At 41.9% G+C, this 13688-nt stretch overlaps 1 protein-coding gene across 7 annotated transcripts in view; it reads left to right on the top strand.

Moving 5' to 3' along the window:
• AFF3 (ALF transcription elongation factor 3) overlaps positions 1 to 13688 on the top strand; it is a 565049-nt gene that overhangs the window by 427598 nt on the left and 123763 nt on the right. For all 7 annotated transcript variants that reach the window (XM_064371398.1, XM_021671747.2, XM_064371399.1 and 4 more), the window contains one exon: positions 9187 to 9238. In XM_064371398.1, coding sequence (XP_064227468.1) covers positions 9187 to 9238 — 52 coding nt within the window. The remainder of the gene's footprint in view (positions 1 to 9186; positions 9239 to 13688) is intronic.

Here is a 13688-nt window from a genome sequence, read left to right as displayed (position 1 = left end):
TTGGGGATGAGACCAGCAATTGGGCTTTTAACTAGTCTTCTAATGCAGGCTCAAGCTTGAGAATCACTGGCCTATCTTTTACTCCTAAAGCTCCCAAGGAGCTTTCTACTTACCCACAGCTAGAAGTAAGAGCAATTCATGCTCTAAGAACACCTTCCTTTGTAGACATTTTCCCACAGCACTTGCAAAGTCTTTACTTCTCCCGAGGACTGATCAGATGAGGAACTTAGTACATTCAGACTACTAAATGATTTGAAAAGAAAAATGTGGACTGTTTTCAGAGCTTTATTTGGGAAATCCTCATTTATAGATTATCTCTTGTCAAAATACGGACAGCAGTATTTTGGTATCTTCTGTATCTGGTTGGTGAAGGCCGTGCACTCCCCAGCAATGCTGTCTCTACCTTGATACCAGGTGACTTTATTTTTTTTCCAAGCTATTCCATGTATTGTTTCAGTTACCTTGAAGAGCATTTTGTGACTTCATGCTTTTCTAAATGTGTCTTCATGGTGGAGTTTGGGAACAAGCTGTTCCTTTTGAAAGAGTTAAAGGATCATGTAGAATTTTTGAGCGGACACAGGCTTCTGGTGATACGTGGAACAGAGCCTAGAGAACTTGGTGAAAGCTCGTCTGAAACACTGCAAATTACTTTACTGTTCTGTTCACCATCTTCTTATATGTCATCTGAATTCATTTATTAGTTCTAACAGGTTTTTTTTTGGTGGGATCCTTACAATTTTCTATATACAGGATTATGTCATCTGCAGAGACAGTTTTACCTCCTTTTCAATTTGGATGCCTTTTATTTTTTTCTCTTGCCTAATTGCTCTGGCTGAGACATCCAGTCCTATGTTAAATAGATATTATAAGAGTGGTGTCCTTTTCTCATTCCTGACCTTAGAGGAAAAGTTTTCCATCTTTGACTGTTGAGTCTGATATTAGCTATGGGCTTGTCAAATATGATGTGGCCTTACTATGTTAAGGTATATTCCGTCCATACCTACTTTGTTGAGTGTTTTAATTTAAAAAAATGTTGGATTTTGTCAAATGTTTTCTATACATCTATGGAGATGATCAACTTATATGTCATCTGATTTTATTTATAGAAAGATCCTCTTAGGTTGGTTTTCTTTTTCTTTTTAAAAGTTTTATTTCTAATTGACAAATAGTAGCTAGATATTTGTGGAGTATGATGTTTTCATACATATATAAATTGTGGAACCATCAAATCATGCTAATTAACGTATCTATCACTTCAAATATTTATTATTTCTTTGTAGTGAGAACATTTAAAATCCATTCTTTTAGCTACTTAGAAATATACATTATTATTAACTATAGTCACTATACTATGTAATAGGTCACCAGAACCTTATTCTATCATATAGTTCTTTTTTAACTACCAAAAAGCTGTTAGGCGTGAGTTGGGGGGTCACATTTCACCATAATAGGGAAGAGTCTAAAGAACACTAGAGCTGACTGGTGAGTTTACAACAGAGGTACAAACACTTCTTGTGTCTCAATCCCAGGTGGGAAGCTGGCACCATCCCCCAGTTCAGTAGTTAGCATACCCTTTGCAGGAGAACTTGGGTACAGTCTGGCTGTTGCCTTTATTCTTGGTTTCAGGGATGCCACTTTGTATTACATGTTTATAGGACTAGAGCCTGAGGGGGAGGTTTTATCCCACACACCATATTACATGGGGAATATCTTCATAAAGTGCAGACATTCTGTGTTTACACAGCGCTCCGCTGTCTGAAAGCACTGCCACATCCCACATCCATTTTCTATTGAATTCTTAGAAAAACCCTTTGGAATGTTTAACTTGAACTATAAGGAAATGGAGAACTTCACCCAGGACTCCTGGCTCCTTGGTGCCATTTACTCAGATACCAACCTATTTGTTTTACTTTCAACTGAGTAGTATCAGATCATCTCAAATGCCCTGTCTCATTCTCCAGCAGTCTTCCGGGACATTCCACCCACTGGCAAAGGCACAGAACCATGGAATTCAGACCAACAAGAGGATATAGAGGTTGTTTTATCCAACTCTCACTTTAGAGATGCGGAAACAATGTCTACAGGAAGTGGATGATTTGCCTAGGTTCACGGAGCTAGTTAGGGATAGCATTCAGACGCTAATGCTGGCTAGCCTCCAAGCTGCCATTTCAAAACTTATCACCACCCCAGACTCTATGCCACTGTTTCTTCTTATGACTGTTGATTTCCATTTTCATTTTATTTATAGTTATTTTCTATTAATATAGATAAGCATATTATTGGGAAAGGCAGTTGACTGATTGAGATTTTGAAGAAACACATCATCCGGTATCTCACCAGGATTTGGCAGGTTTCCCAAATGAGATTGGCTTTTGTGAGGATCTTCTAGGGTAGGAAATGAGATGCTATTCCCTGGGGATGATGGACCTGCAGAGAAGGTGGCGAGTGGACTCAGCATGTCGTTGGGAAAGAGGACCATCAGAAGTTGCTGTCCCTAACTAAAAATAAGATCATAAACATAAGAGAGACAGTGCACCTTCACCCCAGGTTCAACATGGAGAGTTACAGGATCATTGATGATTTCACTGACAATCACAACGGGTCCTGGGAGGGAGGGAGTCCAGGAAGGAGATATGTATGAGCAAATACCACCTTGCTATGAACCAAATTGCTTCAAAAGATACAGAAATCCCTGGGTTTGAAAACATCAGAGTTGGAAACACTTAGGTCAAGTACAGCACCCCTTCATCCTGTTCCTGATTTCTCTGTTCGCCTCCAGACTAAGTGACTTCATCTGTGCCTTGGATGCACTAAATTGCCAACCCCCAGAGTGAGCCCATTCTAGCCTTCCCTGTTCCCAGTTAACTGGGGTGGCATGAGCTAAGTTCTTCCGAACAAATGCCGAGAAGAAGATGGTTAATTGTTAATGAAAAAATCCACAGACAGATGGTAGCACTGACCCTGACAGAGCAGTAGCCTTAAGAAAGAATGAAATGAGTTGTAGAACTTTCCCTCCCGTGTTCCAAGCAGTGGAGATGATGGCTTGGGGAGTACCTGAAGAGAGGTGCCCTTGCATGATGAATAGGCTCTCAGGCAATGCTAATTGTTAGAATAGATATTTGCATATATGAATATTTTTAATGGAGATTCATAAACATTTGTCTTTGACTTTAAATCTCACATAGGTGAAGATAGTAGCAGCACCAGCTATAGAAACAAATCTGAAAATCAAACAGCCCAATTAAAACTCAGATTTAAAAAAAAAAACACACACATTAAAACAAAGCAAAATGAAATGAACTTTAAAACACTAAAAGGATTCCGATCTGTTAAGGGCCCCAAATGGCAAGTAATTCAGGGAAAATCCTATTAATTAAAAACCACTACTCTGTGAAATGGCTGCCATTACATTTGAAGGTAGTTAATATGCCCATTTGCAATACCTGTGGAAGCTATAGATGAGCTTTGGAAGCAGTTGGCCATCTGTTGAGGGTAGGCTGCTGTTTCTGCTTTCCAAGAAATTTTAGGCCTCAGAAATACAGGCACCAGTGACAACATAAATTGATCACTTTATCAATTAAGAAAATAATACACACAGGGAAATTATGGTAATCAAATGTTAAAATTGCAAAGGTTGTATTGAATTACTCCCTTTTCTGAAAAGTACTGAGTTTACCTTCAAATGACGCAGTTGGGTTCTGCAAAAGTTGTATATGCCAGAGCTTCACAATTTTAAGGCACTTAAAAATAGGTAAAATGACAATGCTGATGTGAATGTCATGTGTGAGGGGAACCACCCCTGGGAGACACTACACCTTCTGTGGATAGGTGCCTGCCACACAGTGGACAAAGAAGTAATTGAATGAGTCAACAACTGGGGGTTTGGCCAGGCATGGTAGCCAGTGTCTGTAGTTTCAAATACTTGGGAGGCTGAGGTGGGAGGATTGCTTGAGCCTGGGAGTTCGAGGCTGCAGTGAGCTATGATTGTGCCACTGCACTCCAGCCTAGATAACAGAGCAAGACCTTGTCTCTAAAACAGAACAAAACAACAATTGAGAGTTTGGATGCTGATTCCGCTGGTGGTGATGAGGCATGTTTCTATTCATTTTTCCCTTTCAGAAAGAAAAAGGTCCTCCAGGGTAGGAGGCAGCAAACTGCAAATGGGCTTGTTTATCTTTGGCTCCCTGTTTAGAGTTCTGAATCAAAGTCCCATTGCATTCTTTCCTCTACAGAGCTCCTGCAAGACCCTCTCTCCCTGCATGAAAGTGTGAGCCAGTGCAGGTGGGGGCTCAAAACCCTCAGACCCCTTGTCTGCGTGTGTCAGGAAGGGTATTAAAACATGCCCAATAATCATTTTAAGAACAAGTTCCCAAGTAAAAATGGGTGGAATCTCAATCACTTAATAACATATTTTTTAAAAAAATCTTGCTTGTGTCCTTAAAGTGTCACAATTCTCACGTACCTAGTTCAGACTCTGAAGTTACCATGAGGTGCTAACTTGGAGTATCCCTGACAGTAGTTTGTTAACTCTTCAGCAGTTAAGGCCATGAAGCCCAGGTCTATCCATAACTCAGGCTGCACCTCTGCTCTCTGGTCTCAATTCAAAAAGTTCAATTTTTTTTTTTTTTTTTGGAGACAGGGTCTCATGCCCAGGCTGGAGTGCAGTGGTGCAATCTCAGCTGACTGCAGCCTTGACCTCCAGGGCTTTTGAAAGTCACCACAACAGTCTTCCCACCTCAGCCTCCCTAATAGCTAGGTTTACAGGTGCACACCACCATGGCTGTCTAATTTTTATATTTTTTATAGAGACAGAAGTTTGCCATATTGCCCAGGCTGGTCTCAAACTCTTGGGCTCAAGTGATCTGCCAGCCTCGGCCTCCCAAAGTGCTGGGATTACAGGAGCGAGCCACTCTGCCCAGCTGAAAAGTTTAATTTTAGTATCTATTTTATTTCAACTTCCCCATTGTCATCTGGCAGCACCCCCTCACCCCCACTTGGAGGGACTCCTGGCCTCGTGGCCACTGGCTCCCAGGGCAGACCTCCCTGTGCAGTGGGACTGATTGGCACATAAACCATTCAGACCAGCGGAGAGCAGTTGAAGGCCAAAATATATTCCCCTCCACCATCTCTCAGGAACATCACCCTTTCTTTCAAAATGGCCTGAAAGTAGAGCATTAGGCATCATTACAAATACATCTCAAAGTCTCTCGACTTCTTTATCCACATGAGTTTCTTAAATGCTCTGAGGCCTGCTTCCCTCCTAGAGAAAAGGGAATATTGGTAAAAATGAGCATTGACTGGGGGCTCTTTGGTAGCAGGTCCCACGCTTAGCACTATCCAAGGATTGAGGAATAAGTTCTCTGGGAAGCGCTCTGAGGCATGTCCCAGGGCTCTGGGCTAGATGAAAGGCAGAGCTAGCATTCGTCCCGGGCAGTGGGATCCTGGAGTCCCTGCTGTGACCACCACGGTCTGCAGCCCCTATAGTGCCCATCCCCCAACTTAGAGGAGTTGCTGCAGGGATTAACGAAGTAACATCTAGAAAGCACTTAGCTGGTCTGGCACGATCGCTTCAACAATGAGAGCTGCTATTATGAGTCGAGGGCTCCATCCCCTGGGAGGGATCTGAAGGTCTATGAAGGGAAGGGGCTAAGGGAACCGTGAAAGAGGTGGCCCTGGGTGGGGGCCCTATCAGCTGAGGTCGGGCCTGTAGGAACCAAGAGTAGGGGTGTAGCCAGGGTGCTGCGGACGCACAGGCCCTGTGCTTCCATGCAGATGGCCAGTCCCAGACTCAGCCCTCAGGGGACCCCTTAGAGCAGCAGGGTCTTTGCCTTCCCTTTAAAAAAAAACCACAGTAGGAGATCTCCACCCCTGCCCAGTCGCCTATCCAGCACTTAATTTGCATATTCCTTTTACTCTTGGTTGAACACTTTGTTCGTTCGTTTATTGTTTGATAAACCTATGCCAATCTGTTTCCTTTTGGAAATAGACAAATGATAAAAATGTTCCCCAGGGTTTGGGAATGGGTCTGGCAAATGACCCCCAGAGTGCCATGCGTGTGTTTGGTGACGGTGGCCATGCCTACCATCTGCTGGCCACACACCAAGTATAGACAGTTCCTATGATCCTATGGGTGTCACGCGTTTTCTCTTCACATAACCATGTTTCATTGTTCAGCTATGAACTTCAGCCCCTCCTTGGGCCCTCTAAGAGGCCACCCAGATACGTTCAGCATTAAACATGGAGTTGTTTGTGAATGTTAAGCTGAACTTGAAGATGCAGTGGTCACGGACAAGAACAAGCGCCATGTATAGGGAGTTGAGCTGAGGGCCTGCTCATGACCATCAGAATAAAGCAGAGGGCTCTGCTCTCAGGCCTCAGGGAGCCTGGGTCTCCTCAGGTGTGCCTGTGTGCTTCTTGGGGCTGGGGTACGGCATGGCCATGGTTGTCTGTCCTGGGTCTGTGACTTCACGTTTTGGGAATAGCACCACCCAGGATTGCTCTGGGAACGTTGTATAAGGGTGTGATTTCGTGTTTCCATGGCCACTTTCTCATATTTTGAGATATTCTGAAGTTTAATTAGATTTGAACTTCTCTTGAAGTCTCTCTTGAAAGTAGAGTATTTTTACATGTGATTTGTTGTTTTTAGAACCTAGCCAGAAATGCAATAAATTCATTTTTTTAATATAAGAGAGGTAAAGTCAGTGATAGAGTGATGATTATTCACAAAGCAAGGTTGATCCCCTGCTTCTTTTCTTCTGGAAATGATGATAAGATAGATGAGTCTCATTACAGAAGCGCAAATACTCAGCCCCATAGGTGCACCTCACACGGGATTGTGGTACAAGGGACTCTGAGATTCAAACAGACACGTGTTTACGTGTGGACACATTTAGCACATGTTTGAAATAAACAAAAATAAGCTGCATTCTCTACCTTGAAAGACAGCCTCACACAGCGTTTTGACTGTTGCAGTGACTTTCAGCCATGCCAGCCTCAGGTGGTAAGTGAGTTGCATAGCTAGTTTGCTGCCAACCTAAGCTCTCTCACTTCGGGACGTGTTGGGCTTTCCTGCTCTGGGAGACGGTGGCCTCCCAATCCATGCGCACTATCGTCCATTTAAAGGTTAAATTTCCCAGCCACATGACTTCCATCTGACAGCAAAGGGGTTGTTAACCATGATTGTGTGAGTCCTCCTCACACTTTCCACCCCCACCAGCAGGACCACCCACCCTTAAAAGACCCAGTGCTTGCTGGGCAGTCCTGGAGATTAAACCACACTGCAGTGGGATACGGGAGTGGAGGCAAGGACACATCCCCTTCTCTGGTCTTTTTCGTTAGGAAGAAATCTGTGCCTTTGGGTAGGAAAATGGTCTTGGGCAAGGCGCCTCAGCCCAGCCAGCAAACTGGTATTGTGCTCCCTGCACAGTGCACTGTGCTGGTCACTGAGGACTCAAGGACAAAGGAAACACAGTCCCCTTCCCTAGGCTACTCCCGAACAATGCTCTAATAAATCATGGAGAAGTCTCTTCTCTTTGAAGCAGAGCGTATATGTCTGGAGGTAAAGGAAATGAATGGTATGCTGGACGTGCAGAGGAATCAGGGGTGCCGCTCTGCAGCCTCTGATGACATGTTCATTTGTTCACTTGTGGTTTAAATAATACAAGAACGACACCTCTCGGCACTGGGAGATGAGCAGGAGCCTGTGAGGAAGAGATGTGATGCCCTGATGGTAATGGCTTAAATGGCACCCCAAAAACTACTTAGAAGTTTCTTCGTCGTGTTCTCTAGAACAAATAAAAGCATTTTTCTGCTTGACAAAACTGGGAAGCATATTCATTTTGTAGGTTCACAACAGAATCTAAAGCAGGATTTGACCTTAGGATTGCCCTCTACAACTCATCACTTCACGACTAGGGAAATGGGGGCAGGGTGCGTGAAGCAACTTGCCCCAAATGCATAGACAGGTGGGGCAGAACTGGGGCCGTGCCTTATCCTGCCAGTTCTTTACCCCGCAGTTCACCCCAAAAGTGACTGAAATGACTTCTACCAATGTTCAGAGCATATATCAGTGACAGGCCTATAACCGGCTTTTAAAGGACACTGGGTACATTTTAGGGGACAGCCTTTGGAAGCTCTTCAATGAGGCCTTTGAGCACAAGGGCTTGGCGGCCTTCACACTGATGTATGGAGCCCCAGGGTCCCTCAGAAGCGGGCTCTCCCCTGCTTCCTGGCAGAGCGGCTCTGAGCGGAGAGCATGCTTTTATACAGTGCACTTCTGAGTAAGATTTCTTTTGAAATGAATTAATCTAAAAAGTACTATTCTATAAAGAAACAATTCAGCCATGCTGAAAAGAATACAGTACTATCATCACAAATAACAGAGTCTGAAGTTGTGTCTCTTTTTTTCACTTTTAACGTGCTTCCCCACTGTCTCCTGAGGATGAATGGGGGCACCTGAGCGGGCCAGGGAATCACCTTCACAGGCTTTTCAGAAAGCGCTCTCCTGCTTTGTTTTCCCCACTCGATAGGATTTAGGGGACAACGTCTTTTCCAGCTCTTTGAATGATGGCCTGAGTTTATGGTTTTATGGCTCTTGTTCTCAACTCTCTTTACCATGTAAGCCCCCAGGGCAGGCGTGGGGACACAGCCCAGCACTGGGAGCATGGAAAACACTCAGCAAGTAATTGTGGAATGCAAACTGCCCAAGGAAAAGGGCGGGGGGGAGGGGGAAGCATCTTCTTTTTTATTGCTATTTTTGGAGTACATGTGATATTTTTATACAGGTATTCAATGTGTAATGATCAAATCAAGGTAACTAGGATATTCATCACCTCAAATATGTATCTTTTTTTCTTGTTGGGAACATTCCAGTTCTTCTCTTGTAGCTATTTTGAAATATACAATACATTATTGTTAAGTATTATTTCCCTACTAACGCAGCATCCTCTGAAAGCTGCCTGTCTTAGCTGATGACTGCTGTGAGGGTTAATTTTTATGAGGGGACTGTCTGCTGTTTCCTAAGTGCGCCAGAGGAAAAGTGCATAAGAAGGAAAGAAAAAAATTAGGAAATCAAATACACTTATTCCTGAAATGTTGCTCTAATAAAGATTTTTTTTTTTTTTTTTTTTTGGTGCTGAATTATTCTGAATTTACTAACTGTCTGCACCTCTTTGTTCCTTCTTTCAGAATGCTGGAAGATGACCTTAAGCTAAGCAGTGATGAAGAGGAGAATGAACAGGTAAGATTCTCTTTTTTGTCACCATCCTTTGGCGGTAACACTGACAACAGTGACCTGGTGGACTGTGCTGAGTGTTAACTGAGCTGAATGGTGGCGCTCCAGGCTGCTGGTCTTTCCTCTGCTAAGTGTGAGCTTCTCTACAGTTGGGCCAGTATGTTAAAATAGCTGCCCATAATTTCCCTTACACCTTGAATTCTGTAATTTTTACGATGTTGAGACCAACAATGGGTATTATAAGGAAGCTAAGATCAGGCTTCCCTCAGAAATAGACATAGCCCCCCTTTTTTTCTTTTCTTTTTTTTTTATTTATTTGTGTTTGTGTGAAGCTAATTGGCATTGTGGAGATCAAACATGTGACCTTAACCTCATCAGCATGCAACAAGCAATCTGTAACATTAAATATTGAGAAGTCTTAATATAGATATTATTAACATTGAGAAGGAGCAAATGTAGAGGTGAGCCAAAATGATGAATAAAAAATAATCATGCTCCGTATAGGCTGTTTGTCTTCAATGATAAATGTGCTTGAAATATTCTCCCCTGGTGTTGATTTATCAGCTCAAGACATCAGTTAGGGGTTATAAATACTCTTCTGATCAGTCAGTTAAGGTGAAAAAATATCCACTTAACATTCATCACATTCACTTCTGCATTTCAAGAAATGTTTGTATTTCAAAGCAAGTTTTAAAACACTAAAGACAGATTTTTCTATACTTCTGTTTTCTTTTTCTCATCCTGTATGCTGTATTTTGTCAAGTTCAGATACGTGTGATGGGTAGAAAGACAATTCCGAGAGTTTATTTTAACAAGTCATTTTTGTATGCAATACAAAATATTAATGCTATTCTATTGGTTTCGGAATAGTGAACTTAACAGAAAGGTATCATGAGATGCTATGCGGATGATTCGCTGTCCAGACGTGCAAATACAAATAAGGTACATAGAAAATAAGCAGAGGTTAAATAAAAGTCAACGGAGAATTTCGAGGAAGGGTATCTGAGCAGAGCATGGCTATGAGGTCACAAAAGGGGTTGCTCATCTCATGAGAGAAACTGAGGCATCAAGATGGGAGAAGAGCTTGAGGAGTCTGGAAACCAGATTGGCAAGCAGAGAATACCCAGTGCAGGAAGGTTAACTGGGCAAAGAAGGCCACTCGGGCTTTGAGTTTTTTAGAGATCTTTGGTTTGTTTCCAGGAGTACCTACCAGGGCAGCCAGATATCTGCAAAACAGCGATCTTAGCAAAAATGTAGAATGGCTTCACTCCTAATTCTGCTTGTCATCTGTGTGATGATAAGCAAATGATTTCATCCCTTTGTGTTTTTTCTCATTAAGTGGCTTGGATACATAGATTATGGATTAAGTCATATCAAACATGTAAATTGTGTATGCTTTTTATTAGAAAAAGAGTTCACAGACTATTTCAATCTGCAAACCTTTTTAAATTTGGAAATAATTTTCTGAGCTATTTCCAGGAAGTGTTTCCAATGAAAACTCAATTTTAATAAGCATTATTAATGATGTACTATACATGTTCTCTAAGACAGTAAGAGCTTTTAGTTGACTCATTTGGCTTTTTAAGCTACTCCCTTCCATTCTGTACTTATGGATAATATTTTGTCATGAATGTACAGGTCAGATCCCTTATTCTTGCGTTTAGTTCCTACATGAGTATACCTTCCTATTTTTACAATAAAAGGAACTGACAGAATGAATATTATACAGTAATCCCTTTTTCCTAATTAAGACTCCAGACAGTGGTTTTGCATATGATAGTTTAAGCTATTGCTTCAACAGTGATTGCATTAAGTTGTCCTGCTTTGGCCTATAATTATAACCTGGGCTAATCACAATAACAAGACTTTTAAACAAGACTAATGATACGATATTTTTCTCTCTTCAAGACCAAACTATGCTTTATCCCTGAGAAAGCGTAACCTGTGCACCCGCACACACAACACTCACACACACTCATTCCCTGGCATTCTGAGATAATTGAACATTTACCATAAATGATTTTTCTAGATGGAATCAGAGTTTGTACCTTAAACCCAAAATTTTTTAAGAATCCCTTGCCTCGATAAACAGAGTACAGTGTACGAAAATCCCTAACCTTTTCTGACGTTATATCTGGCTGTCTTTGCCAATATTGGTTCAACCAGCCCGTGTGCCACTGTAATAAAGAGGTGTCTACGAGAGCTTCAGATTGCTATACCTGCCCGCCCTTCCTCAGATCACCTCAGACTCTGTGCTTTTGAACACTCCTGTCTGAGGCTTCCTTTTCTCCTCATTGCCTTTGTGCTCTTAAAGATTAAGAGACAGTCTGGTTTAGTGGTTAAGAGCACAGCAGCCCCACTCCAGGAGTTCAAATCCCCACTCCACTACTTAGTGGTTTTGCAACTTTGGCATAGCCTCTGAACTGCTCTCTGCTTCAGGATCTCTGCTTGTAAAATTGGAATACACACACACACATTTTGAGACAGAGGTTTGCTCTTGTCATCCAGGCTGGAGTGCAGTGGCACAATCTTGGCTTACTGCAACCTCTGCCTCCCGGATTCAAGCAGTTCTCCTGCCTCAGCCTCCTGAGTATCTGGGATTACAGGAGCCTGCCACACACCCAGCTTATTTTTGTGTTTTAGTAGAAACGGGGTTTCACCATGCTTCTGACCTCAGGTGACCCACCTGCCTTGGCCTCCCAAAGTGCTGGGATTACAGGCATGGGCCACTGCGCCCGTAATTTTTTTATATTATTTATAAAAATGGTGAAAGTCTTTAAAAATGATTACATATATATCCGATGTAACCAATACCCAGATGAAAATACAGATAAGACCAGCCTCCCAGGTACCTCCGTGCTCCCACCAGTCACCACTCTGCAGAAAAGTAACCACTTACCTGTTTTCTAACACCATAGATTTTGCTTATTTTTGTACTTTCTATCAATGGAATTATTCATCATGTACTTTTTTGTGTCTGGCTTCTTTTGTTCAACATTGTTTATGAGATTCACCCATGTTGTTACCTGTAATTGAGGTTTGTTCATTTTCATTGTGCATGTCTGCCATAATTTACTTACTCATTCCACTGCTAATGAGCACGTGGATGTTTTGGTGGGGATGACGGGGAGGGTAGAATAGTGTGCTCTTATTAGCATCCTTGTACATGTCTTTTGTTGAGTACATGAGAACATTCTTGTTGGGTCTATGCCCAGAAGTATAAATGCTGAGCAGTAGGGTATGTTCATGTTCAACTTCAGTAAATTATCTTAAAACCATTTTCCAAAACGGTTGTACCAATCAACACTCCCACCAACAGTGTAAGAGAATTTCAGTTGCTCTACATCCTTACCACACGTTTATCTTTTTAATGTTCATAAGAAATATTGGTTGGAAGTTTTCTGTTTTGTGCTGTCTTTGTCTAGTTTTGATCAGATTAATACTGACCTTATAAAATAAATGGAGAAGGGTCTCCTGCTCTTTTCTCAAAAAGATTATGTTTTTTAAAAATGATGTTAATTATTTAGCAGAATCTCCAGTGAAACCATATGGGCCTGGAGATTTTTAAACTTAAAAATTATATTTCCTGGCCAGGTGTGGAGGCTCACACCTGTAATCCCCACACTTTGGGAGGCTGAGGAGGGCAGATCACAAGGTTAGGAGTTCAAGACCAGCCTGACCAACCTGGTGAAACCCCATCTCTACTAAAAATACAAAAATTATCTGTGCGTGGTGGTGCAAGCCTGTAATCCCAGCTACTCAGGAGGCTGAGACAGGAAAATTGCTTGAACCCAAGAGGCAGAGGTTGCAGTGAAACATGATCAAGCTACTATACTCCAGCCTGGGTGACAGAGCAAGACTCCATCTCGGGGGAAAGAAAAATCTATTTTCTTAATAGTTACAGAGCTTCCCAGATTATCCTATAGTCATAGGGCTATTCGATAATCTGTTTCATACTGGTTATGTTGTGGTACTGTGTTCTTCAGTAATAAGTCTGTCCATGTCACTTAAGTTGTCATGTTTATGCCTATAGGGTTGTTTGTAGTATTCCCTTATTATCCTTTTGATGACTGCAGGATCTGTAGTGTCGGCCCCCGTTTCATTACTAACACTCACCATTTGTCTTCTTTCTTTTTCTTTATCAGTCTTGCTAGAGGTTTATTAACTGTATTTATCTTTTGAAAGAACTAGCGTGTTGTTTCATAGTATTATCTATGTGGTTTTTCTGTTCCATTTTCACTGATTTCTTATCTTTATTTCCCTCCTCTTGCTTGCTTTGGCTACATTTTTGCTCTTTTCCTAGTTTCTTGAGGGAGATTAGATTATTGATTTGAGATTTGTTCTTTTTTATGATGTAATAAGCATTTAGTGCTATACATTTGACTCTCAGCACTGCTATAAACTTTATCCCACAAATTTTGATGTGTTGTATTTCATCATCATTCAGTTCAATGAG

The sequence above is a fragment of the Aotus nancymaae genome, unplaced genomic scaffold (genome assembly GCF_030222135.1).
Source record: "Aotus nancymaae isolate 86718 unplaced genomic scaffold, 86718_ANA_hifiasm-v0.15.2.pri h1tg000131l, whole genome shotgun sequence".
Lineage (NCBI taxonomy): Eukaryota > Metazoa > Chordata > Mammalia > Primates > Aotidae > Aotus > Aotus nancymaae.
This window is presented reverse-complemented; position numbering and strand designations above follow the sequence as displayed.